General features: G+C 45.4%; 2 protein-coding genes across 3 annotated transcripts in view; one reads left to right on the top strand and one right to left on the bottom strand.

Moving 5' to 3' along the window:
• FAM98A (family with sequence similarity 98 member A) overlaps nt 1-27,918 on the bottom strand; it is a 582,326-nt gene that overhangs the window by 240,578 nt on the left and 313,830 nt on the right. The gene's annotated exons all lie outside the window — the stretch shown is intronic.
• LTBP1 (latent transforming growth factor beta binding protein 1) overlaps nt 1-27,918 on the top strand; it is a 275,135-nt gene that overhangs the window by 116,306 nt on the left and 130,911 nt on the right. The window contains exons 5-7 of the mRNA XM_049784171.1: nt 12,481-12,705; nt 14,538-14,812; nt 27,404-27,506. Coding sequence (XP_049640128.1) covers nt 12,481-12,705; nt 14,538-14,812; nt 27,404-27,506 — 603 coding nt within the window. The remainder of the gene's footprint in view (nt 1-12,480; nt 12,706-14,537; nt 14,813-27,403; nt 27,507-27,918) is intronic.

Below are 27,918 nucleotides of genomic sequence, written 5' to 3' on the forward strand. Positions count from 1 at the left end.
CTAAAAAAAAAATTTTTTTTTTTTTTTTGGGAGTCACACCTGGCAGTACTCAGGGGTTTCTCCTGGCTCTTTGCTCAGAAATCGCTCCTGGCAAGCTTGGGGACCCTATGGAATGTAGGGGATCAAGCCCAGGTTGGTCCCAGGTTGGCCACATGCAAGGCAACCTTACCTACTGTGCTATAGCTCTGACCCCCAAAAACAGTCTTTAAAGAACAGCAGTTCACTAGGTGGAGGGATCTGTCCTCCACTTCTGGCCAAGGAAACAATTTTTTTTTTAATTATGAGAGAATTTTTGGTCATCATTAAGCATTTGAAAAGATGATTTTCGGGGCCGGGAAGGTGGCGCTAGAGGTAAAGTGTCTGCCTTGCAAGTGCTAGCATAGGACAGACCGTGGTTCGATCCCCCGGTGTCCCATATGGTCCCCCCCAAGCCAGGGGCTATTTCTGAGCACATAGCCAGGAGTAACCCCTGAGCGTCAAATGGGTATGGCCCAAAAACCAAAAAAAAAAAAAAAATGAAAAGATGATTTAATTAGAAGGCAAAATGATTTAATTAGAAGGCAAAATGAGGACCAATCCAGAGGCCTCTACCAACATGAGCCATCTCTTTAGTGCTTGAAGGCAGCTCCTTTAGCACTTTGTCCCCAGTGGCTTCTCCATGACTGTTTTGGAGACTGTTGGTGTATGGGATTGTGCAGAGGTACCACAGTTTCTTGATCCACTCATCTGTTCTCAGGCACATGGGTTGTTTTCAGATTCTGGCTATCGTGAATAATGCTGCCAGGAACATAGGGCTTTTCTGCATCATGTTTTGGGGGGGCTCTAGGGTATATTTTCAGGAGCAGCATTGCTGGATCATGTGGGAGCTTTGAGGAACATTCATATGGTTTTCCAATAAGGTGAAACCAGTCAACATTCCTACCATGAACAACTTTGTAAGTGTATGCCACTTATATTCAGTTAAAGAATTGAATTGAGGGGCCGAAGAGATAGCACAGTGGTAGGGCATTTGCCTTGCATGCGGCCAACTCAGAAGGTTCTATATCCAGCATCTCATATGGTCTCCTAGCTTGTTGAGGGGTGGTTTCTGAGTGCAGAGCCAGGAGTGACTCCTGAGTACTGCTGGTTGTGGCCCAGAAACCAATCAATCAATCAACTTAAAAAAAAAAAAAAGAATTGAATTGACTCAATTCAAAAAAAGAATGAATTGATTCAATTAAAGAATTAGTTTTGGGGCTGTATCAATAACAAAATAAGTAGACAACCCAGATTTTATCCCTGGCATCCGATAGGGTCCCTTGAGCCTGCTATGAGTGATTCCTGATTGCAGAGCCAGGAAGTAATTCTTGAGCACTGCTCAGTGTGCCCCAACTCTCCTGCCCCAAATAAAATAAAATAAATAAAAAGAAGAAATTTTATTAAAAAATCAATAAAATGGAAATTTTTTTTAAAAACAAAACAAAACAAAACAAAACAACTCCTTTCTAAGGGCCCAATGCAGATTCGAGGCTGTGTTTCCCTGATGGATTTGTCAATGATCCCAGCGAAGTGACAACTAGAGATAATTCGTGAGTGTTTGACTCCGATGTGACAGAAGCCAGTGAGCTGGTTCTCATTAGATTCTGTGGCTGAAGGGTAGAATTGAGGTTGTCCTGGTAAAGGGTACAGCTGCTCAACTTTGCATATTCTGCCGATTGGCCTGTGTCGTTCCCGTGTTAGAGCAGCAAACCCGAGACCCTCTCTATGTCGAAACAAGTTCCCAGGAATGATCTTTCTCATTCACTTTCGAAATTCCGGCTGGGTGGGATGACCATCCCGACCAATTTCATGGAAAATTCGAACTTTCCATTTTCACAGTAAGAACTCAATTACCATTTTATGGTTGTAGTAAAAATGCAGAAGTTTTTGTGCTTGTCCTCAAGGCAGTCCGAAGCTTTCCTAATCTAGACCATATTGATGACACATGACTCGAAAAATCTGTCTTTCCTCGGCTTGGCCGTTGGTCAGCTTGCTAGCAGCTGGAAGAGCTAATGAATCACCCTGGGGCATTGTGAATAAGCTGGAAGTGTGTCCATGTGTGCTGTCTGTCCCCTCCCATGGTGCAAGCTCTGGATTCGGAACAGGACCAGGCAAATTATGGTGGTTGGGTTTCTGGCTCTCTCCCTCTCTCTTTGCAAGGAGAATGGGGAGGGGAAGTGAGAGATGCATTGAATTTTGCTGCAAGTATGAAAGAGACCTTCCAGCCAGAGACAAGGACCATTGTCACTAGCACCCTTCTATACCTCATGCCAGAAATGCCCCTTCTTTGTGAGAAACAAAGGTGTAGAGGATTTTGGGAGAGAAGAGTTTTGCTTTAGAAGTAGGAAATCATGTTGTTGCCATGAGAATTGCAATCTGGGGGAAAACAGCCAGGTTAGAGCTTTGGAGGCCAACAACACTGCTAGGTCTAAGCAGTTCAGCATCTGGACAGATGAGCTAGTACAGCTGGGGGTGCCCCTGGGGCAATTCTTGGGTCCTACTTACCCTTACAGAAAAGCAAATAAAACTCTATAAGATAGTGATTTTAATACATTTGGGAAAGATGATGCTGATGACAAAGACGACAATGATGACAATTTCTTTCCTAATAAAAGGATTTTCAATGGGAAAAAGGAAATCATGATAAAGTTGTTTCAATCTCTCAGGCCCGTGATGGGAATGAACAGAATTTCAGGAGTAGATTTGGGAAAACACTTGCCTATGGACAGTATGGGGGAAAATGCTCTGGCAGAGGGGCAACCCCCTATCCCCTCACTCCTCCAGGTCTACAGCAGACCTTTCTGCCTTGTAGTTGGCTCCTTTATATGCCATGGAGCCTGGAGCTCTGCAGAATAGTCGCCTTTGGAAGCAGAAGCCCAGCTCAAGATTTTTCTCTTATTGCCCAGACCAGGTCTGCTCTCAACCATCCCAACTCCATGTGGTGCCAACTTGAGCCATTTCGCTCCATGTCAGCATTACAGAGAAATGATCACAGTATGCAAAAACAGTTATTGCTGTAGCAGTGAGGTACATCGCTGTTTAATATTTGTTCACTGGGAATGGAACAGTCTTCTAGTTTCCTCCCCTTCAGTGTCTGACAGGCTTTAGAAGGGAAAAAAGAGATAGATGTGAGAATAACAGGATGCATTTCTTCTTCGTGTACCCATGTAGTTTCCCTGATTATCCTTGGTTTATTTAGGAAAATTGCCAGGACCAATTGGCTATTTATTTCCTCCTGATTAATCAATGGTCAATTTTGTTTTCTTCTCTCCCGTGACTCTGATTCTTATCCTGTGCAGAATCAAGACCTCTGATTGTTTTATTGTGGTCATTGAGTGTCAGAGGATCCACGAGGTTGTTTCCAAAGTCCAACAAGTCTGCATCTGAGCTACATCTCTAGAGAGCTAATTAGAAACACACTCACGGGCCAGTGCTGAGGATTAGAACGAATTATCTTCAGGAAGTCAGTTTTGATACATGTTGTCTTGATTTAATGGAATGTTCCAGAGTCAGAGAATATATGGAGCCCTGAGGAATGGAGAGGCATATTTTAATAACCTGAGCTTGACATGTCAAGCGAATTAAGTTAAATCGGAGGAGACAACTTGGCTCATCTCATCAATGATGGATCTCATGGTGTCAAGGCACTTGAGCACTGGACTCTGGAATGTTCTGCCGGGGGATTTTCAACAGTCTGTAGTGGAAGTGCTGTAGGTCCACCAAAGTCCTAATGAACCAGTTCTGTCCTCTGCTGTTCAGAGCCACTCCTTCCACGACCACACACAGCAGGCTGAATGGTCTCAAGAAAGAGTTTATTTCTCTCCATGGGGTTCTGCCTGCTTCAAGTGTTTCAACTCATGGTTGTTTATGATTGAAAATCAGGTCACTGATTTGTATGTTATGTGATGATCAAAGCTGAGTGTTAAAAAAAAAAAGAAGTGTTGCTTTTAGGAAAATTTAGTTGGGCCATTTGGGAGGACTCAAAATATACCACTAATAGAATATTGATGGTCAGCCTGGGATCAGACAATCCCATGTTTAGGCAGTGGAAAGAAACTGCAGGCATCTAGAATTTGACCTTGGGCTGGCTTCCCAACATAAAGACATGTTCCATGATCTGTAAAATATTCTATTTGTTTGCTCATTATTAACTATCAAAACCCCCCCTTTTTTTAACCTGTTATGTGATCTACATTTTCCCTAATTCTGATGATGGACAGGTAACCCAGAGACAAGGTGTCTTCTCTCAGGAATGTTTGTAGACAGTAATAACTCAGTGCTGTGTGGGCCCTAATTGTTGGCTGACTGTGGGCATCCAGTGTGACTCTAAGTGTCACTGTGGGTTCCTCTCCTCAGCGTGGTTCTGAGAGTGACTTTGCATATTCTAAGAGACTGTGGGTTCTAAGAGTTCTAAGAATTCAAAGACTGCATGGTTCTAAGAGTAACTTTGGGCCCCATGGTTGGTTCTGAGAGTGACTGTGGGCCTTATTGTGGTTCTAAGAACGATGTGGGCCCCAGGGTGGTTCTGAGAGTGGCCCAGCACATTCCAAGAGCTGTGGCTATGAGATTAAGCAAAGGCTTTGGACGGGAGACAGGGTTGGTGTGATGAGCTGGGAGGAAGGAGGAAGGAGCCTTGTGGTACTGCATCCTGATCAGGGCGCATGGATCCCTCAGAATACAGTAGGGGTTGACCGTGACAGGGATGAATGGGCACGTGGGGGCCATAGGGGAACCAGGCTGGATTGAGCATGAATGAGCTGAGTTTGTCTGGAATTAATCTTAGACCTCAGTCCTCTGAAACAGACCCTGAACTCTATAGACATGAAGAGGCAGCATGTTGGACTTAGAACAGTGCTTCTCAATCTTTATCTTTAGTTTTAGGGCCACACCCTGAGACACTCAGGGGCTACTTCTGGTTCTGCACTCAGAAATCACTCCTGGCTTGGAGGACCATATGGGATGCTGGGGATTGAACCCAGGTTCATTCCAGGTTAGCTGCATGCAAGGCAAATGCCCTACCGCTGTGTTACTGCTCCAGCCCCTCTCAACCCATTTCTGACCTCAGCTCCCTTTCCACCTTGTCTCCCTCCTACCAGGTTAGCCTCACCATCCCTTGTGGTGACTCCCATTAATATCCCAGGACCTTGTCAGAGAAATGTGCTGAGTATCTCCAAAGGAATGAGCCAGGTCTTTGGGACCCTCTGGATGAGTTGGTAGTAGAGCCACTGGCTTTGCACATGAAAGACTGTTCCCATCCCAACACTAGAAAAATAAGAAAAAATTGTGAGGGAGTTCTTTGCAAGGCTCCCTATTAAAACTACTTTTATTGGGGGCACATCCTAGCTTACTCCTGATTGTGCAGTTAGGGGTGACTCTTGGTGGTGTTCAGGGGACCCTGTGTGGTACTGTGGATCGAGCCCAGGTCAGCTGCATATGCAAAACGAATATCTTCCTCACTGTACAGTCATTCCCTCCCTCCACCATGTTTTCTGTTGGTTCAGTTTTAGAAAGTGGACAAGACAGCTTCATGAACATGATTGGTCAGGACCCATATGTCTACATCAAGCAGAAAGTCCGGGTTGGCTTGGGGATGATGGAGGAATGGAACTACAGCAGGGAGGACACTGACCTAGCATGTGACTAACACGGGTTCCACCCCAACACCTGATATGTTGTTCTAAGTGATCTCTGAACATAGAGCCTGGAGTAAGCCTGAGCACTGCTGGGTGTGGCTCAAAACCCAACACCGAAACAACAGAGCAAAGAAACTCCAGATGGGGTGAGTCAAATAAGGAAGCGGCGGAGATGAAGTGAAGTGTGTGTGTGATAAGACATTTATCAGCTCCTGGGAGAGACACTCTCCTTTCCTTTGAAGACCCGTTCTAGAGAACTTACAGACTTCCTGACAGGAAGGAGGCCACAATGGCCGTATGCTGCCCAGACCAACGGGGTTGAACAGGAAACCTTCCAAAGATACTTTCATCAACTTGACAGATGTGGCCTTTAGATCTCTTACTCAGGACAGCGAGCTTGGAAAATGCATGAATAAGAAGTGAGCTTCAGCCAGGGGAAATAGAAACTGGGAGGCACTATAAGGGAGAATCTTAGTGTGTGTTGTGGGGCTGGTTCGCTCTGTATGTGAGTCCAAAAGGATGCTCAGAAGTTGCTGGTTTACCTATTGTGCTGGTAGAAATAGCTGAAAATAAAATCCAGCTTGACTAAGGAAGGTGCCAGTTTGAGGTGAGAATATTCTACTCTTGGCACAGTAAGGACTGAATGTTGCTTTTGGGTGATGCTCAGGACCTATTCCTGGCTCTATGCTCAGGAGGACTGAGTGGTGCCAGGGTTTTAAGATGGGATTGGCTGCATGCAAGGCAAGCACTGTAATCCCTGGATTATCGCTTTGGTCTCCTGCTGGATCAACTCTTTCTGGAAGATTTGCCTGTTGCTTGACCCAGCAATCATTGTTTGGAGTCTCAGCATGAGAGGGGAGACAGTGGATGTGGTCATGTCACATGACCTGACTCATTTGTCCACATGATCTTGGAGGCTCCTTTGTTGTGTTCCCATCATGCCGTCATCATGAAGCCATAGCCAAGGACTCTAAACAAGATGAGCTGCTTCAAGCCGCAGGACAGCACTGTGGTCTGGATCCAGTCCAAGCCTCATTGTTGACCTCAGGTGAAGAAGCCAGAGCCAGAGAAATGGCAAATTCCTTGTCCAAATTCTGGCCAGGAATAATGAAATGCCCGGATACCTGCGGGATATAGGATGATGTCAATACCAAAGCCTTCTCCTGCCTTGTTTGGATCCCAGAAAGAGAAAGAGATGCCTGATGGATGGACAGATGGACGACAGAACTAACTTTCTTTCTTTCTTTCTTTCTTTCTTTCTTTCTTTCTTTCTTTCTTTCTTTCTTTCTTTCTTTCTTTCTTTCTTTCTTTCTTTCTTTCTTCTTTCTTTCTTTCTTTCTTTCTTTCTTTCTTTTCTTTCTTCTTCTTCTTTCTTTCTTTCTTTCTTTCTTTTCTTTCTTTCTTTCTTTCTTTCTCTTTCATTCTTCTTTCTTTCTTTCTTTCTTTCTTTCATTCTTTTATTTTTTCTTTTTTCTTTTCTTTCTTTTTTCTTTCCTTCCTTCTCTCTTTCTTTCTTTCTTTCTTCCTTCTTCTTCTTTTCTTCCTTTTCTCCTTCTTTCTTCTTTCCTTCCTTTCCTTCTTTCTTCTTCTTCCTTCCTTCCTTCCTTCCTCCTTCCTTCCTTCCTTCCTTCCTTCCTTCCTTCCTTCCTTCCTTCCTCCTTTCCTTCCTTCCTTCCTTCCTTCCTTCCTTCCATTCCTTCCTTCCTTCCTTCCTTCCTTCCTTCCTTCCTTCCTTCCTTCCTTCCTTCCTGTCACACTTGGTATGCTCAGGAGTTACTCCTGGCTCTGCACTCAGAAGTTGCTCCTGGCAGGTTCGGGGGACTATATGGAATGCTGGGATTCAAACTGAGTTCCCTCCTGTGTTGGCTGCATGCAAGGCAAATACATGTCTTACTGCTGAGCTATTGCTCCAGCCCCTCACATAATCTTTCTTAAATTTCTTCTCAAGGTTGTCTTCAGACCAGACTTGAGTTTCAGCTGCTCTGGTGAAACTGTGTGGCAAGTTTTGATCTAGCAGATATTTAAACATGCTCCAGTATTGCCTTTTCCCATATTTTCCTGAAGACTCGGGTTATTGTGACACCTCTAGGGGACAAAGGAACTCGGTTGTACTGTGAAGTGATAACCAGAGTTGACAGTTTGCTAACCAAAAGAGAAGAAAGCCCCAGCTTTTGGTTTGTTTGTATTTGAACCACACCCATCAATGATGCTCATGAATTATTCTTGGCTTTACACTCAGAAACCACTCCTGGCAGTGTTTGGGGGTACCATATGTGATGCAGGGGATTGAGCCTGGGTTGGCCATGTGCAAGGCAAGTAAGTGCCTTACCTGCAATGCTATCACTCTAGCCCCCCCCCCCCGAAACTTTATTCTGAGACAAGTTGGAAAATTGAGTAACCAGTGACATCTACATATGCTAGCCTGTATATAGGTTTATGAATGACAGGCGAGGTTGGGTTGCCTCTGACTGCCTTTGACTGCAAGGTCTGTCTGGTGCCCATTGGGCTGGGAGGTGGAGGACCAGCTTGTGTTTTTGGGGAAAGGTGTTTGCAGTCTGGATGGTCAGCTCAGAAAAGAGGGGAAGGAAGGAAGACAGAGTCTATCTTTCTGCTGTGCTTGTCTTTCCAACATGACATGTATATACAACAGCCTGATGACTGTGCAGTGTGCTGTGTTTGGTGAATGTGGTTCTGCCAGAGTCTCGCGAGATTAGCAAAATATATCATACCAGTCTCCTGGTGTGTTTGCTCTTGGTGCCTATTAGCAATAGAGCCAGGGGAGACTTGGGCCAGGAATCCCAAGTCTCACTTCTTGTTTGAAGTAGGTCCCAGAGCCTCTGGGTACAGACTTGGGAACCTGGGATTTAACATGCTGCATCATCTCTTTTCACTTCCCATTCCTCTTCCCCTTTTCTCCTTCTGTGACTAACCTTTTGTTTCTTTCCCTTTACATTCTCCTCTCTCTCCGTCTCACTGTGTTTCAACCTTGAATTATTTCTTTTTGACTCACTGTCATCTCTGATGCTATATGTTTCAAGCCATTCTGCCTGTTCCCAATTCTGACCAGGATCAGAGCGGTGGCGCAGCTGTAGGGCATTTGCTTTGCACTCGGCTGACCCAGCATGGACCACGGTTCAATCAGTGTCCCATATGGTCTCCCAAGCCAGGAGAGATTTCTGAGCACATAGTCAGCAGTAACCCCTGAGGGTCACTGGGTGTGGCTCCAAAACCAAAAACCCCAAAACCAAAAAAAAAAAAAACCCAAAACAAACAAACAAAGAAAAAAGAAAACACCCAAATGTTTCTGACCATGGCTTGTACAGTCTTGCCTTTACTCTCTATGCTCAGAACCTAAAGAGACCTTCCTGGAAGTCTAAGGTCCTGATTTGGCCTCTAAGAATAGACCTTGGAGTGAGAGCATAGGAATGAAGTCACTTGCTTTGCACGCTGCTGACCCGTGTTTGATCTTGGTACTGCAAATGGTCTCCTGAGCCTGCCAGGAGTGTTCCTTGAGCACAGAGCCAGAAGTGAGCCCTGAGCATTAGGGATCCAAATTCAAATTAAAACCAAACTCAAAAAGGGCTTTGCCTGGATCCTATCTGGCTCCTATTTTATCAGCTCCCAGCAGGACCCAGTTTGTGCTCTGGCCTTTCTCCCTCCTTTTCCTCCCCCCCCCCCCACTCTAGAACCCAGTAAGGCTTCCCTCCCTGGGTTTCTGACTCTTGTCTGCCTAAAGCCATTTCCTGGGGAGTCCCCTGAAATGTCCCACAATCTGCTTTTCTCCAAGTTCTCAGCATCCACGTTTGACTTTTTCCAATGGCGTGTTTCTTCCTTGCTGATCTGCAGTTTCTGTTTCCACGTGTGGCCTCTCTCCTCGATTCTCTCTGTGGTCCAGGGCAGGTGTGTGTGTGTGTGTGTGTGTGTGTGTGTGTGTGTGTGTGTGTGTGTCTGTGTGTATCTGTGTATGTCTGTTTCTGTGTGTGGTTCCTCAGATGGTTCCCAACAGAGGGGTCGGCGTCCATCGTGCCTGTTGTCTGTTGTCTTCAGGTTCTTTCATTCTGTACATCTTTCAGCTGCAGCCTTTCACCTCGAAACTGAGCTACCTTGAGGGAGGAGGCCTGCGCTCCCTGGGCTCAGATGTGCACACAGGAGGCTCCCCACTGAGCAATGTGCATTGAACTGAGGGGGTCTATTGGGAGCTTCTAGAAGTGGATGCTACAAGGTTTAGCCAGAGTCTGCAAGAGAAGTAGGAAGTTGAAGGAGTGCCCAGGCAAAGGTCTCAATCCCAAAGTGGGGGCACTTGTAAGGGAGGATCTTACAAAGAGGGAGCAGAAGGGAGGAGATGATCTGGTAATTTGGAGACATTCAGATTTTTGGGGATGCTAATAGAACCCGGGTGTGGAAATGGGTAGCTGGAGAGTTTCGGGCACCTGGCAAAGGAGAGAGAGTGAGGGAGTGAGAGTGAGAGAGAGACAGAGACAGACAGATGACAGGTAGATGGATGGATTGATGGACGGATGGACACAGACTTACCAAGGGGCATGGGGCTTGTATACAGTTCAATCTCTGACACCTTCAGGTACCCCCTTTCCCGAGCACAGGCGTGAGGGGCCAGCTCCCTAGCACCACCAGGTGTGGTCCATCCACCTCCTATAAAAGTCAAGGCTGAGTAGGAAGGGATGTGTGTACAGAAAAGCAGGTAGGCATGGGCAAGGATGACCCCAAATTCTGGAATCCTCCTGTCAGATCAAGCCAGCTCTCCCCACCCCCGAACACCACTAGTGCCCTTCAGAGTCAATCCTGTGGTCATTGGGGATCCAATTATTGGGGATCCAGTGCAGTGTGTGGAGATGTAAGCAGAAAGATCTGGATAGCACAACAGGGTCCAGAGAGCAGAGACAGGAAGTAAGCAAGTAAGGGGGATTCATTTACAGCAGGGGTCTCAAACTCAATTTACCTGGGGGCCGCAGGAGGCAAAGTCGGGGTGAGGCAGTGCCGCATAAGGGATTTCACTTACCGAATATTGGCAATAAAAATCGCATTAGTAAGAAAAAATATCGCAAAAAATTGCATTAAACATTCGCATACCCCGAACAAAACTGCTCGGGGTATGCGAATGTTTAATGCAATTTTTGTCTTACTAATGCGATTTTTATTGCGATTATTCGGTAAGCGAATAATCACGAATACTGCTATATTTGAAGGCCTGCCACGGGCCACAAAATGTTGTATGGAGGGCCACAAATGGCCCGCGGTCCACGAGTTTGAGACCCCTGATTTACAGGCAGGGCAGCAGTTCTGGTCCCTTTCAGAGGGACACGAAGAATTCCTCAGTGATAGAGAAGCTCTTTGGTAAACTCCCCACCCACACTCACTGCCTGTCACCTACCTCTGTTTTCTAGATATGCTCCAAGTGACTAAATGCTCTCTAGTTTCTGCATTTCACAGTGGTTTGGGGAGTCCTAAGAAGAGGGTGGGAATGCCAGTGCCCACCCTCTGCTGGCACTGGGGGTCTTAGCGTTTCATAGAGAATCCGCCATTGATGGCACTTTTAATGCCCTCTTTTGCTCCTTGGAGGCCTCTTGGTGGAAAGAATTGCTTACCACACACCCTCTGTGCTGGTGCTGAGTGCTGGATTCTGAATGCTGAGGTGCTGGGTGCTGAGTGCTGGATGCTGAGGCTACAAGAGTGCCCAACAGCAATTGAACTGAAAGGACATGGGAGATGCATGGTTGGGTGGAAGTGGGGGTATTTAGTGACCACCCAAATATCTCCTTTCTCCCATTAAACTATCTTTTATTTTGAATATAATTGTTTTATTTAAGCACCAAAGTTAAAGAATTGTTCATAGTTGGGTTTCAATCATACAATGGTTTTTTAATCATGCACTCAGTGGCTAGAGCGGCGGCAGAAGCGGTAGGGCATTTGCCTTGCATGTGCTAACATAGGACGGACTGCAGTTTGATCATTCAGCATCCCATATGGTCCTCCAAGCCAGGAGCAATTTCTGAGCACATAGCCAGGAGGAACCCCTGAGTGTCACCGGGTGTGGCTCAAAAACCAAAAGAAGAAAAAAGAAAAAAAAAAAGAAAGTACACTGAACTTCACCAGGGCATTTTTTCTGCCACCAATGTCCCCCATTTTCCTCCCACCACTCTACCCCATCTGTCTCTGGGTCAGGAATTCTGCTAATCAATCTCTCTCTCTCTCTCTCTCTCTCTCTCTCTCTCTCTTTCTCTCTTTCTCTCTCTCTCTTTCTCTCTCTGTCTCTCTCTCTTTCTCTCTCTCCTTGTTGACACTGTGTTTTGCACTACTGTTAATGAAGGGTACCATGTATGTCACTTTCTCCTCTTTCAGCACCCAGTTCTTGTCCAGAGTGATCAGTTCCAACTATCACTGTCCACCCTCTGCTCTAACTTCACTCATTGCTTTTTGTGGCACGTTTCCTACCACCCCCATGAATCTTTCTTTCTGTCGCTGGGGAAGCCCATGGAGACATGGGTGACTTTAGGTAGAAAGTGTGAATATTAGCCACTTTGGTTTTTGTTTTGGGGCCACATCCAGTTTCACTCGGGTGTTACTTCTGGCTCTGCGCTCAGGAATCACTCCTGGCAGGCTCGGGTGACCCTATGGCATGTCAAGGATCAAACCTGGGTCAGCCACGTGCAAGGCAAATGTCCTCCCTGCTGTGCAATCGCTCCAGCTCCATACTGGCCTTGCTTCTTGATTGGGACATTTATGGTCCATGTGCTTTTTCCCACCTGGAGTCTTGGGGTACATGGTTTGAACTGTCTCATGACCCATCTCCACATGCTCTCTTCCATTTCAGTCATCTGCCATCTCCCGTGCATGAACGGTGGCCAGTGCAGCTCCCGGGACAAGTGTCAATGCTCTCCCAACTTCACGGGCAAGCTCTGCCAGATCCCAGTGCATGGCGCCAACGTGCCCAAACGCTACCCGCACGCCCAGCCACCCAGCAAGGCACTGGGCACCCACGTCGTCCACTCCACCCACACTTTGCCTCTCACCATGACCAGTCAGCAAGGAGTTAAAGGTAAACAAATGGCTTGTCTTGGTCCTGGGGAGCCAGGCCAAACTCGGGGTGTGCAGAGGCCTGAGCCAGACCAAGTCCATCAGCTGTGGCCTGAGAGTTGGTAGGACAGAGCAGAGGCCCTGGGGCTTGTTCACGCTGCTTTCTAGGGCAAAGGGAATTGGCACCTAAGGAAAAAAGGCACAGAAAAAGGAGCTTATCTGTCATGCGTAGAGCTGGCCCATATGTGTGTTGCTATTCCAGGAGAGGCTGGAAACTAGACAGAAGACAGGGTTCTGGCTGGACTGGGGTGATGGATAAGGGCACCCACAAGACCCAATGAGGGTTGTTTTGCAGTGCATGGTTTCCTGGTTCAATCATCTCTTCATTGCTCCATCTGGAGACAACCGAAACTTGGCCTTTCACAGCTCAGGAGTTCAGTGCCTGGTTCAGTCTTGGAAACCTGGCATCTCTTCATGTACACGCTAATTTTTCTTTTGAGAAAGGACTCAGAGCAGCGTTCTCAGCTCTTATTCTTTAGCACTCCAAAGCTCTGTTGAAAACACTTTTGCACTTTGCTGGATGATGTGCAAAGTATTACCTGGGGGTAATCCCAAAGTATGTGTTCTGGGTTTAAGGTGCAGAAATGGAGATGTTGCTTAGTGAAATTGTGCATCTCCTGATGTTAGAATTCAAATTCAGCTTCTGTCATGGGTGCAGAGTGATAAATGCCAAGGGTATCCATATCTTGAGTAGCAGAGTGTATGAGGCACACCCTCCTGGGACCACAAGGAACAGGGATTTCCTAGTCTTTAAGGCACCACCAGAGGAAAAAACCTTTTTGTCTCACGAATGTGCTGTTGTGAGAAGCTTTCATTTCTCTTTCAGACAGCAATTTGCAATTTCAAAATGTTGACATGAGAGGAGCTTTTTTAGAGTGCCCTTTTCTTAAAAATCTAGGGTGTCCTTTTTAAAAATTCTTTTAGGCAAAGAAATTTGCCTACTGCTGCAAAATATAAATAGTTATTTGTGGGGCCGGCGAGGTGGCGTTTGAGGTAAGGTATTTGCCTTGCAAGCGCTAGCCAAGGAAAGATCGAGACTGCGGTTTGATCCCCCGGCGTCCCATATGGTCCCCCCAAGCCAGGGGCAATTTCTGAGCCCTTAGCCAGGAGTAACCCCTGAGCATCAGATGGGTGTGGCCCGAAAAACAAAAAAAAAAAGTTATTTGTGGGCCAGAGTGATAGCCCAGTGAATAGGGCATTTGCCTTGCATGCAACCGACCCGGGTTTTATTCCTGAGGCTGTCAGAAGTGATTCCTGAGTGCAGAGCCAGGAGTAACTGCTGAGTGCCACCTGGTATGACCCTAAGCCAATATATATTATATACATATTTGTATAAAAATGTCATCTACTCTGGGGCTGGAGAGATAGCATGGAGGTAGGGTGTTTGCCTTGCATGCAGAAGAATGGTGGTTCAAATCCGAGCATCCCATATGGTCCCCTATGCCTGCCAGGGCGATTCTGAGCACAGAGCCAGAAGTAACCCCTGGGCACTGTCGGGTGTGACTCAGAAACAAAACAAAACAAAAATGCCATCTACTCTGTATGCTTACTGTGCATGTAGAAATATATTAGATGAAATACTGGCATATGAACATAGGAATAGATTCCATGAAAGACTGTTGACACACGTAGAACACAAAATCTGTCTAGGTATGCAGGAATAGGATGCCTGAAAAAACTCAGTGCTTGTAAGATTGCAGTGTCAGAGATGCTGTGTTTTGCATGGAATGGCTGTCACGATTCCTGTCTGTTCATCATTCATGATCTTTCCGTCTCCTTCCTCATCCGTTTCAGTGAAATTTCCTCCCAACATTGTCAATATCCACGTGAAACACCCCCCGGAGGCTTCTGTGCAGTTCCACCAAGTGTCACGGATCGATGGCCCAACGGGCCAGAAGATGAAAGAAGCTCAGCCGGGCCCGCCCCAAATCTCCTACCCGGGGCTCCCGGCACAGAAGCCCCAGGCGGTGCATTCCACATATTCTCACCAGCAGGTCACGCCTCGTGTCTACCCTGTGGCCGCCAAGACACAGCTGGGCCGCTGCTTCCAGGAGACGGTGGGCACTCAGGTGAGCTGAGTGCCAGTCCACTTTAGCTTTGCCTTCTTCCACAGGTCTCATCTAAATAAAAGATGCAGAGGTTGTACTTTTCTTTCCTCTGAGCAAGTTGGATCACTGAGCCCAATACCTACTTTGCTAGATCATTTTTTTCCCCCAAATGCAACCATGCTCCTTCATTGGCAGATTGGACACTGTTCTTTCATGCTTTCAGAGAGAGGATGGCACTGCCAGATCCTCCAGTGTGAACCACAAAGGTCTATCCTGGACCAGCTTGTCTGCTCCTTGTTTTGGAGATGATTTTGAAGCCGTGATCTTCACACACTGCTGCTGGAGAGTCATTGAATGATGGGCTCTAGTTGTCCCCTTCGGGAGATCTGTCACAGTATGTCACGGCATGAAACAGTTTGCAAAAGTTAGAGAATACTTTATTATGCCTGGGTTGTAACCATGTCTAGATTAGCAGCTCCCATTGAGGTTTGAATCCATTGTACAATATTGTTTGGTTTGGTTAACATAGATTTTTATAGCAAGATGACTAGGGAGATATGGTTTGCTTGGACACAACTTTGCAGGTGACAACCCAGTCAGTGTTCTACCTGTCCTGTAAAGCACCCCTGGGAGATTGTTAAGCTTTGCTGGAACAGCCCTGAGCACCATTGGGTATAGCCCCCAAGCATGGCTAGTTGTGGCTAGCTGTGGACACCCCTAAAAAATAAAAAACTAAGTTGAAAGTGAATCATGGTTGGAATAATAATGTAGGGATTATTTATAGTGTGTTTTAAATATAGTTGGATTAACATGTGAATTTAGGTCCATATCTATGTTATAAAATGAAAGGAAGACAGTTTTCTTTAAAATCCATCAGTGAGGGGCTGAAGTGATAGCACAGCAGGAGGGTGTTTGCCTTGCATGCAGCCCACCTGGAAGGACCTGGGCTCTATCCCCAGTATCTGTCAGGAGCCTGTCAGGAGTAATTTCTGAACACAGAGCCAGGAGTAACGCCTGAGTGCCACTGAGTGTGCCCTAAAAACCAAAACCAAGCAAAACATACAAGCAAACTCATCATTGAAACGATGTAGTAAAGGCAACCTAGTTGTACTGGTTCCTGAGGCCTGAGTGATAGATAACACATCGGGGAGGGTGCTTACTTTGCATAAGGCCAACCTGGGTTCATTCCCCTGCATCCCATCTGGTCCCTGAGCCTGTCAGGAGTAACCCCTGAATACTGCAGGATGTGGTCTCAAAACCAAAAGTCAAAAAAAAAGTATGGGGGCTGGAGAGATAGCATGGAGGTAAGGTGTTTGCCTTGCATGCAGAAGGTCGATGGTTCGAATCCCAGAATCCCATATGGTCCCCCGAGCCTGCCAGGAGCAATTTCTGAGTGTAGAGCCAGGAGTAACCCCTGAACAATGCTAGGTGTGACCCCCCCCCAAAAAAAAGTACGAGTTCTTTTATTTGAGCTGCTCATTGGTCCTTGTTTTGGGATTGACAATCTTAATGTACTTGTGATGTGTTTCTCCTTATGTTGTTTGATTGTCATTTGAATCCCTCCTTCAGGTAGAATCTTCATGATTATTCTTCTGGTGTTACCTAAAGTTGCAAGAAACATTGTCAGTAAAATAATTTGTGGGTAATTGAGTCTATCTGAGTTGCATTAGAAAACTGGAAAAGACTTTTTTGATCCTGATCATGTGGTGGTAGGGATTTCACCATTCGAGGGAAGAAGGCAAGATGGACTAGAAAGAGCACTCACTGACGTGTAGTTGTAGGGCCACACTGGAATCAAGCCAGTATCAGGATAGCAACCCTCATCTCTCATGTGGAGCTCAGAACATTGATTTAATCTGACAAGATTGGTCAAATTCATCTGAACTCTGCTCAGGTTGCAAAATTCTGCAATTATTAAGAGCTGCTCACCTCTGAAACAGCATCAGATCTAGAAACCAGATGATTGATGACATTAGTTCTTCTCAGTAAGGCAAGGAAAGCTCAATTCTCCTGATACAGCCTTTGTCGGCCTGGGATCATCTTTAAGTCCAGTGACAGGAAGCACGTCCTTCTTCAACTGAAGGCCAAGTTTAATTAAGCAAATGCTTCTTGGAGAGAGAACATCATCACTTTTCAATTTAGCTTAGAAGTAAAGACAGGGTTTTATGTGTGAAGGACACATTTTGACAGGCACAAGGAGCTTGAAGATAAGATTTGGGGATGTGATGATGTTGCTGCCAAATACTCTGGAGAGGGAGAGGGAGTTTGGTCACATTGCTTAGTTGGGTTGTTCCAGCTTCAGTTGGTCCTAGAGAAAGGAAAAAGCAGCTCCTTTGAAAAGTGGTGCCCAGAATCTTTCTTCTTAATTTCCAAGTTGGAACACAAACAATAAGAAAAAAAGATGAGGTCATAGGAAATGAAATATTCTGGTATAATATAGGCAGAGGATTTCTATATAGAAAGGACAAGAACAAACTATTTACTTTTAAGCCTAAAGCAGACTAAATAATTAAAATGAATCAGATCATTGATGGAGTTACCCAAAAACTTACAACTTGTGAAATATTTTGGACTTATCTAGATAATTTCTTCTTTTGTGTTCTGAATGATCCAGGTGGTGTTCTCACTTCTTATTCCGAACACATTGATGGCAATATTGCTGTTTTTATTCATTAAGCATTGTCCAAGTATAAGCCACTGATGATTTGTGCCAGAGTCAGCATGTTAAGCAGATGATGGGGAAGGTTAAAAGAAACAATTTTTATGAGAGATAGGGGATTTATGCATGCTTCCAGACTGCAAAAAGAATATACCTTTTTTTTTTTTTACTGAATAATGTAGTAGTTGAAACTCTAAGATCTCAATTGACTTTTTCTTTTAATAATTTTTTATTTGAGCACTGTGGTTACAAGCATGATTGTAGTTGGGTTTCAGAATGTACACCCTCCTTCACCAGTGCAACTTTCCAAGCACCAATATCCCCCATTGTCCTTCTCCCCTACACCCTGTCTGTCTTTAGGACAGGCATTTTATTTCTCTCTCACTATCATTGACATGTCAGTGCAGTTTTTTCTCTAATTGTACTCACCACCCTTTGTGGTAAGTTTCATATCATGGGCTGGTCCTTCTGGCCTTCTCTATTGTGGCTGGGTATTATTACCATATTGTCTTTTATTTTTCTTATATCCCACAGATGAATGAGACTATTCTGTGTCTATCTGACTCATTTCACTCAGCATAATAGTCTCCATGTCCATCCAAGTATAAGCAGATTTCATGACTTCCTTTTTCCTAACAGCTGTGTAGTATTCAATTGTGTATATGTATCACAGTGTTTTTTAGCCATTTATTTGTTATTGATTGACTTTTTTCAATGCAATTTTAAGTTTCACCTTCAGAATGCATGGACTGGGTAGGTGTGGGCCAGAGGTGACTAGAGAAGAGGAATTGGGTTTGTCCCCACTGTGAAAGAATTGAGGTCCAGTTCTCGAGGCCATGTTGAATGAAAGCAGTGAATGCAGGAGCTTTTGTGAAGAATCCAGCCTCAGGTTTTGTGTAGGCACTGGGAAGAGATCAGGCTGGCTTCCAGTCCTAGCTTCGAGGAACCCCCAAGTAGTATGGGAGTTATCCCTAACCACCATTGGATGTGGTTCCCAAACCAACCAACCAAACAAACAAACAAAAACTGATGCAAAGTAAAAGATGGTGTTGACTTGGGGATTTCCTAATCACTTTGCTTCAGAAATCAGAATTACTTAATTTCTAGACTTTTGGAGCTGGATAGCTTGTATAGAGATTAAGGCACTTGCCTTGCATGATCCTTAGAACTGCATATGGTTCTTGCATAGGGACCCGTTAAAGGGTGCTTCTGAGTATTGTGCCAGAAATAGCCCCTTGGTGCCATCAGATGTGGGCCTATCCTTCCAGCCTCAAAATGACAAGGAATCAGATAGATGGCCACTGTGATGACCTCACTGCAGGGCAGGGAGATGGGGGCGGTACAGGGGAGAGGAGTTGCTGCTCTTTGTTTTAAGCTGGTCCATCCTTGACATCAGAAATAGTAGTTCCTTGAATATCTGTCAGAGAACCTGTCAGAATCTGTAAGTGTTCTTTTGGAGATGGAAAGGTTAAAGGGACAGCAGAAGGGGCTCAGTAAATAAAGCTCTACAGAAGAAAATTAAATTCATGAGAATGAAGACATTTTTTGGCTTGTCAGACATGTGTGATTTTTTTTTTTGTTTGTTTACTTTCCTATCTGAGAGTATGTCAGATACGGGGGGATTGGAGAAAATGTGAAACAGGATAAGTGATTCTTTCAGAAATCTGAAAAAAGTTTATTATTCTTAAGATCTTTTATAGCATTGGGGCTAGAGCAGGGGTCTCAAACTCAATTTACCCAGGGGCTGCAGGAGGCAAAGTCAGGGTGAGGCAGGACCGCATAAGGGATTTTGCTTAACAAATATTCTCAATAAAAAAATCGCATTAGTAAGAAAAAAATCGCATTAAACATTTGCATACCCCTAATGAAACTGCTCGGGGTATGCGAATGTTTAATGTGATCTTTTTCTTACTAATGCGATTTTTATTGCGATTATTCGGTAAGCGAATAATCGTGAATACTGCGGTATTTGAAGGCTGGCCGCAGGCCACAAAATGTTATGGGGGGGGGGTCGCAAACGGCCCTCGGGCCGAGAGCTTGAGACCCCTGGGCTAGAGAGATTGTACAATGAGGGAAGGTCCCTGCTTTATCTGCTAACCCAGGCTTGATCTCTGGCATCCCATATGGTTCTTGAGTACTGCCAGGAATGTTTTCTGAGTGCAGAGCTAGGAATAATACCTAAGTATTGCTGGCCCCCAAACAAAACAAAACAAAAAATCTTTTACTGCATTGCATTGATCCTATGTGTCCTGGGTTGAATCCAGGTTCCAGTAATCCACATGAAAGCATTTAAAAAATGGATCCAATGGAACATCTGGATGGCTCAGTGAAGTGGGACTCTACATGTTGGTGAAATTCAAAGACATTTGTTAGGGACCTTGTTAACTCCAATGGTTGGATGAGACTTGGACCTTGGCTAGCTGAATAAACTCCTTTTTGCATCTTGCATTATTGGAGGTGGCCTTTGACTCTCAGCACCATCGAGGGTGTCAAATCAGACCCTAATACATTGACAATGATATTTCAGCAGTGAGATACATGTGCTCCTTGGAGTCAGCAATGGTACATACATGTTTCTTGAAACATTGCTTAGAGTTTGCTCTATCTAGAGAAAAAGAGTTAGAAATGACATCCCCACTCATGCCTCAGCAGCCACTTTCTTTTTTTTTTTTTTTGGTTTTTGGGCCACACCCGGCAATGCTCAGGGGTTACTCCTGGCTGTCTGCTCAGAAATAGCTCCTGGCAGGCATGGGGAACATATGGGACACCGGGATTCGAACCAACCACCTTTGGTCCTGGATCGCTGCTTTGCAAGACAAACGCCGCTGTGCTAGTCTCGTCCCGGGCCCAGCAGCCTACTTTCTTAAAAAACAACAACAACAACAAAAAAATTCATGATTTTATGTGCTGAAAATCTGCACATTTCCATGCTGACTTTCATCTCTGAGAAAAAGCCAAACCCCCAGACGGTTCTTTTTCAATCTATTCCTGTCTGACAGGGGACATTGGTCTAGGCATACCCTCTCTTTCGTACAGGATTGGGCCTTTTGCTTTGAAATGGTTGCCTTTCAACGGTGACCTAAAATCTTAAAATGTATTTGGCATCTGAGCTTTGGTTTCCAGCATGTTTGAATGAGTCGCCCAATTGGGAGGAGCCAAGACTTCAGTGATGACATCATGATACCAGATGGCAAGAAAAGACCTCTCCTGGGAAGTGTTCAGGTTCCCTTGGCTGGATTCAGGGCTCAGCTCCATCCTCAGTTGGCCATTGCCTGGTTTTGGTCATACGTGTTCAACATCGGGGATCATGGCCCTTAATTGGATCCAGGATCACTGAATGAGGCAGAAAATCTGAGGGCTTCAAGACTGTTCTTTATTGCAAGATGCCAAGGGAATAGAGACTTCCACGTAGAAACACCCTGGGTTTTTCGAGAGAAACAACAGCAATTCTGTAAAACTTAAAGCAAGTGAAGAGGAAAGGAGAAGGGAGTTATATGGCCATGTTTCAACGCAGGTCTGACGGCACATGTGTTTATGGTTTGAAATGCTGACTTTTCATCACAGTTAAAAGTAGCAACAGATTTAGAGATAAAGTATCTTTCCTTCCCTCCATCCTCTCCTCTCTCTTTCTCTCTCTGTTTCTCTCTCTTTTTCTCTCACTCTTGCTCTTTGTTTTAGGCCACACCTGGAGGTGGTCAGGACTTATTCCTGGCTCTGCTCTTAGGGATGATTCCTGGCTACGATTGTGGGTGCCAGGAATCAAACAAGAGCCTGCCTGTGGAAAGCAAGTATGGAAACCCCTGTCCTATCTCTAGATAGGGGTCCTAGAGCAGGGGTTCTCAAATTTTTTAAACAGGGACCAGTTCATTGAAGGGCCAGAATATAATTTTAAAAATCTATGAAAAAATTCCTATGCACACTGCACATCTCTTATTTTGAAGTAAAAATAACAAAATGGGAACAAATACAATATTTAAAATGAAGAACAAGTAAATTTAAATCAACAAACATACCATTATTTTAATGGGAATAATGGGCCTGCTTTTGGTGGGCTGTAATTTGAGGACCCCTACCAAAGACTCTCTGAGAGCAGTCAAGAGACAGAGAGAAGGAGGAGAGTTGGATGGAGAGTGTGGCACATCACCCATACATATGCACTGCAGGCCCAGCATGAGCTGGCAGCTAAGCAGGACAGGCAACGGTGGCTAAACCACCTGGTGGGCCAGATAAATGTCCTTGGCAGGCTGAATGTTGCCCCTGGGCTGTAGTTTGGGGACCCCTGTTTTAGAGGGAAAGAGTACTGTGGATTAGGGAACTAAGAAAGGACTGGCACTTGATTCAGAGTTTTGAAGTTATGGGTGAAAAAAATCTCTTTCCTTTCATTATTGGTCATGTAAGTTTGACCCAAGGCAAATTTGAGTGATGGTGACAGAATTGTTTGGATTCTGTTCAAGATTCCAGAAGTCGTTCCAACTGTTCTCTTTGGACAGGAAAAATGGAAACAGAGTGGGTCATTGGAGAGAACGATGATTCAGTTGGAGATAGGTCTTTTTTTTTTTGGCGGATAAAGTCAATAACATCCTCAAGTCTCAAACCTTAGCACTGGAAAACACATACACACACACACACACACACACACACACACACACACACACACCATTTACACATAGTTCTGGAGGGCCAAATATATGTGTTTAGCGTTTGTCAATTTTTTAAAATAAATAAACATGATGGAGCAATAAACAGGAACGTGTGAGTTTGTCAACATGGAAAGTGTCCTCACACACTTCCAAAAACCCTTCAGTGGTCTCCAGCCTTCTGACACAGAACTTTGAAGAAAGCTCTTTCTCCATTTTCCACCACGCAGAGGTCGTTGAGGAAGGAGGGGAACAGATGGGAAGGCCGTGAGGCCAACCTGACAAAATAACAACCCCAGTGGAGGGGCAGAGAGGAGCAAGGGCACATGATGGACTTTCCAGGTCTCTCAGTGATGGAAAAGAAATAGAGTGCTCAAGAAGGAAGCTGGAACCTTTGCTCAGACGTCAATTCTTTCATTTCTACCAAATCTTCTCAAGAGAGGAGCCTGACAGCTGTGAGAGCCAAAGCTCTGACGAAATGCTGGTCAGGGATATGGCTTGGCTTCCCCGTTGATCTACCCTGTTGATCTAGATGTTTTTCAGTGCCATCACAAGGGGAGTCTGAAGAATTTCTGTAAAACCGCTCTCCACAGCCCTTCGACCTCTCTGACGCATTATCTGGGTGTTGTGCTGAGCCAGCCAGACTGCGTCACTGTGCTGGGTGGCCTGGAGGGGGACTTGACCTTTTTGTTTCTGCAGCATCCCCTTACCCAACTTCTGAAGGGCTGCTGGGTCATGACTGGGGAAGTCAAAAACCTCAAACTCTCAACCCCACCCCAGTTTCCCCAGATGAGAACCACAATTTGGCCTCTCTCACAGGGAAGAAACCATTAACACCAGGCACTTCCTGTGCCATCTGGGATTCCCTTCAGCACTCTACTCCAACAACCTTTGGCATCCTCTGAGAGTGATGTGAGTGTTGGGGAGGCTGGCCATCTCCAGTGCTGTCTCAGGCCATCCTGGCCAGCGTCGACCTGTGCCATTGAAACTGCCCTTCATGAAGACCAGGGCCTGCAATGCCTGCATGGTGGGCTGCTTCGGTCCTCACAGGCCCTGCTGGGCAGGCTGGCACGGTGCTGGGTCTCCTGCTCAGAGTCCAAACAGGTAGAGATGGGGCTCGGTGCCAATCCAAAAGAGTGAGATGTGTGTCGCTGGTCTCCTGCCAGCCCTGCAGAGAGGTGCTGGTTTTGTCTGTATTGAGACTGGGGGGCTCGAGACAGGAGAATAATCAAAATAGAGGTTCTTAGAAGTGAAGGAGAGACTTCAGAGAAAAGGGAAGACATAACTTGGACGCTTCCTACAGCTTTTCTTGCCATCTTTATGCTGACATTACTTCTGGCCTGGGATGGATCCTTCTAGCAAGAGATCAGACACTCTCTGTCTCCTCTCTTCCAGGAACTCAGGGGGTATTTGCTGTGTTAGTGCTTTGGTCTCTGGAAGACGTGGCCTTCCTACATCCCTGCCATAGGGGAGCGTGTTACTCCTTCCCACAGCACATCATTCTGTCCAGCTCCGCAGATGGTGCCATGGAATGAATTGCACTCTTCTTCTCTTTTTAGATTTGTTTTGGTTTTGATTTTTGGGCCACACCTAACTATGCTCAGGGGTTACTTCTGGCTTAGGAATCACTCCTGGCAGTGTGCAGGGGACCATATGGGATGAGCCCGGGTCTCACTTGGCCCCTTCTTTTCACTCTTAAACTAATATCTTAGCCCCCAAGTGTGACTGTGTTTGGTGATAGAGCCTATCATGTGTTAATGAAGAGCAAATAGGTCATAAGGGAAAGCCTTAATGGATAGGCTTCATAGCCTCATAAAAAGAGTCTTGGAGAGTTTGAGCTTTCCTTCCTGTGAGGACATGGCAAGATGGCGGCCTTTATCTGACCTGGAAGAGATTCTTTACAGAGTGCCCCCAGGCTGACTCCTGAGTGGAAGCTTCCAGGAAGATGAGTAAATCCTTGGTATTGGTTGTAGAAGCTACCCCAGGTGTTGTGTGATATTTGGGTCCTGGCACCTAGGAGCGGGGAGTCATACATTTAGGGAGGAGGGGATGTGTGTGGAAGCTAGTGGGTTTGGGGTGAGTCATTTTCTGCCACCTATGGCAGAGTTGTGGATGAACCAATCATAGCTCCCCACATGGGCAACGAAAAAAAAACACAACCTAGTAACATATCTGTGGCTTTCAGTTTTTCTATGTTACTTGCAACCAAACCACAGGTAATGATCAGCTTTGAATTTGGTGTCCTTGGATGAGACATAGAACATGTGGGAACTGTTCCCCAAATGGGACACTTGTTACAATTTATGGCTTGTGGAGAGGCCTCAAATGGTCTTTGTTTTTTTCAAATAGTCTCTTTGTAGATGGGAAGGTACCAGATGAGCAATGAATTCATTGGAGAAAATTTTCCTCAGTTTAGTTGGAGAAAAGTAACCAAGGGAGAAATACATCTAATTTATGGGCATAGTTTGGGGAGTAATTGGGTTGCCATGGTAATAGTAACCATTGCTCTATCTTATACTGTCTCCATCAAGGTATCATTTTTCTTTTTGAATGGGGGTTCACACCCTGCAGTACTCATGGCTTGCCCCGGCTCTCTTCTCAGGGATCACTCCTGAAAGGACCCCGGGAGACCATATAGGATGCTAGTATTTTTTTGTTGTTGTTTTTGGGCCACACCCAGTGACGCGCAGGGGTTACTTCTGGCTATGCGCTCAGAAATAGCTCCTGGCTTGGGGGACCATATGGGACGCCAGGTGATCAAACTGCGGTCCATCCTAGGTTAGCGCTCTACCGCTATGCCACTGCTCTGGCCCCAGGATGCTAGTATTGTATCTGGGTTGTCTGCATACAAGGCAAGTGTCCTACCTACTCAGGTCTCCCAATTTGTCAATTTTGAACACATTTTTGGAAATGGAAATTTGAATATATTTCATCTTCTCACCATCCAGTCTTTATGATATACTTGATATATATATTATATGTGCAGATATGATAATCAACTAATATTTATGCTATACATATGTCTATATATGCTTTTTGCTCCAAAGTCAGTCTGGCAAGAATTATAATCAGAATATTTTCATGACTTTTTCATGATCCAATTAGTATTTAACGACTAGTTTTAAGAATTTTAGTTCAAGAACTTACTAAGAATTCTTCCGAACTATTCGCTGTGCAATTTAAGGATTTTGAGACATGACAAACACACAGCACAGCTCTGTAGACTTGACTATGTCACTCTCAGTTTCTGTGGAAGCAGAGAAATTGGACAGCACAAATGTCAGGGTCTCCTTAGAAGAACAATCAAGTCTCAGAGCAAGTCTCACCCTCCAGGTTTGCTTCCCATGGTCTGTCACTTTAAAACCATTTTTGCCTTCTTATAACTTTTCAAATTCTGTTTCATCAACTAACGGGACAAGAATTTCTTGAAACCTGTTCTTTGGTTCCTGGCAACTTAAAGCAAATCCATGGTCCGAAATCAGCATGGATACCATTTCAGCAGCTATGGTCCTGGTCAGTGTTGCTACTTTGTAAAATCAATAGCTTTGAAATATCAGAAGATTATGGTTTTTTATCAGATACCCCAAATGCCTAATGTTGTTTTAATTACTTTAATAAGAGAAAGCTGGGTGGAGTTAGAAAAAGAGAGAAAGAAAGAAAAAGGAAAGAAACAACACCCTTGCTTATAAAGATGTTTGGCTCAAGCCAAAGCAAAAAAAATTTTTTTACAAGTTCTTTTAGAAAAATCTGGAACTATTTAAGCATTTTCCTCTTCTTATGAGACAATGCCTGTTCTCCTGCCAGTGGTCCAGCTTACAATATCCTCTTTTTATGACAACCAGCCTTTAGAACGAGTTGATCAAGCCTGTTGTTCCAGTTGCATTAGGGATGGGATTCAGAGAGTTGGACCCTCTTTTTATTGGCATGCAGACATAAACACAGTTTGTGTTTTCGCTCATGAAAGAGTCCTGATGAGTTTTTGCCTTTTTCTTTGGCCCTGTGGTTAGGCCAGAAGCTTGAATAATACCTTCTCCTTTTATGCCTATGTCTCTGTGCCATTGCACAATGATGGATGGTGGAAGTGAAGAAGGAAGTTGGATGATACCAGCCCTCACTAGACACGAGAGCCTCTCCCTGACATACCCCCGCTAGTCTTGGCAAAAGATGCCCATGGTTTCTGCAAACAGGCTTTTTGCCCTTCTTGGAAGGAGAGGGTATGGTAAGCCTGTGGAATGATGGGTTATGTGTTCCACAATACCCAGAGAGAGAGAGAGAGGGATTCTTATGACACCCCCCCCCCCCATCCAGGTAGGACAAGAGACACAGATCCGGCAGCAATTCTGAAGCAGAAAATAATCCACACACAGTTGGGAAGAAATAGCAGGTCAGAGACACAAACCACAAACTGTTCACTCACAAGCCAGTCGCTCTATCACATGGAATCACAAATCAAGATGGCAGCTCCTCCTCCAGGCCTCCTTGAGTAGCCTTTATTGGGATAAACAAAGCCCAGCCCCAAAGGAAGGGGAAAAAGCCAGATGAGGAGGCAATGGGGAAACAGCTTTTTAACATGAAAACCAAAGGAACCAATCGAGTGACATCTAATTAGAAGGCAATATGAGGATCAATCCAAAGGCCTCTACCAACATAAACCCAGTTTCCCCAACCCTGTGAGCCTGGCTCCTGTTTGCCAGAATACCATGTGACCAGATGCTTCATCTCTGGTGCTTTCTGCATGACACTTCTTTTTCCTATGCTGGTCCCATTCTCTAGCTCGGTCATCTTTGCTGCACAAAGTGTTTTTTTGGTTTGTGGTTGGAGGTGGAGGGGTGGGTTTGGGCCACAGCTGGTGGTATCAGCTGCTGCTCTTGATTCAGTGCTCAGGGATCACTCCTGGCGGGCCTTGAAGGATTTTCTGCAATGAAGGGGATCGAACTGGGTCAGCCGTTGTACTGGCTCTATCATCTTCATCTCTTAGTTTAGATCTTGGTTCTCCTCCCCTCCACCCTTATTATGATTGCTAGAACTTTCACTATTCTGTGTGGACTGTTCAATGAGGGAATGCAGGGTGGGGTGCCTGACTGGCTGGATCCTAAGGTGCTCCATTGGGTTCTAGTGTCAAAGTGTTTATGCAGCCCAGGTGTACAACAAGGCACTGTAGAAGCTACCTGGCAGGGCAAGAGAGAGTTTCCTCTCTGACCTGACATTGCTCCATGCTGGCATTCCTTGGGCTCCAGCCTCCTGTGTTCTTGGGGATGAGAAGGTGGTGAATTCCCAGCACTGCTCCCCGCTCACCCTCATCTCTCCCTCTCACAGTGTGGCAAAGCGCTCCCGGGGCTGTCCAAGCAGGAGGACTGCTGTGGGACTGTGGGAACCTCCTGGGGCTTCCACAAATGCCAGAAGTGCCCCAAGAAGCCAGGTAAGTGACGCATCCTGATCCGGGGTTCCCAGGCACTGCTCCTCCTGGGAATGGTCTTGGTCAGCTACTTCTTTCTCTCTTCTCTTTCCCAAATCCCTGAAGAGCCAGAGCAAGGTTGGGATGAGGGAATCCTTGTAGTTTTTTCCCCCCTTTCCCTTCTATCTCCTACCATGGAGGATATGTCGTTCATCTTGACTCGCTTGGTCAATGGAGAAATGAATTGTCTCTCATGGGTTTGTGATGTTCATGATGTTCATGATGTGGATGATTTAAGGTGAAAGGGTGAGTCCTGAGTCCCAGTCGCTGGTCATGAAATGCAAATGGAAGGAAATTCTTCTTTGGGCTCATTTGCAGTATTAATTAGAAGAGGTAAATTTCACTTCTGGGTGGGCCATGTAGATGAGGAAGGAAG

Source organism: Suncus etruscus, chromosome 12 (genome assembly GCF_024139225.1).
Source record: "Suncus etruscus isolate mSunEtr1 chromosome 12, mSunEtr1.pri.cur, whole genome shotgun sequence".
NCBI classification, from domain to species: Eukaryota; Metazoa; Chordata; class Mammalia; order Eulipotyphla; family Soricidae; genus Suncus; species Suncus etruscus.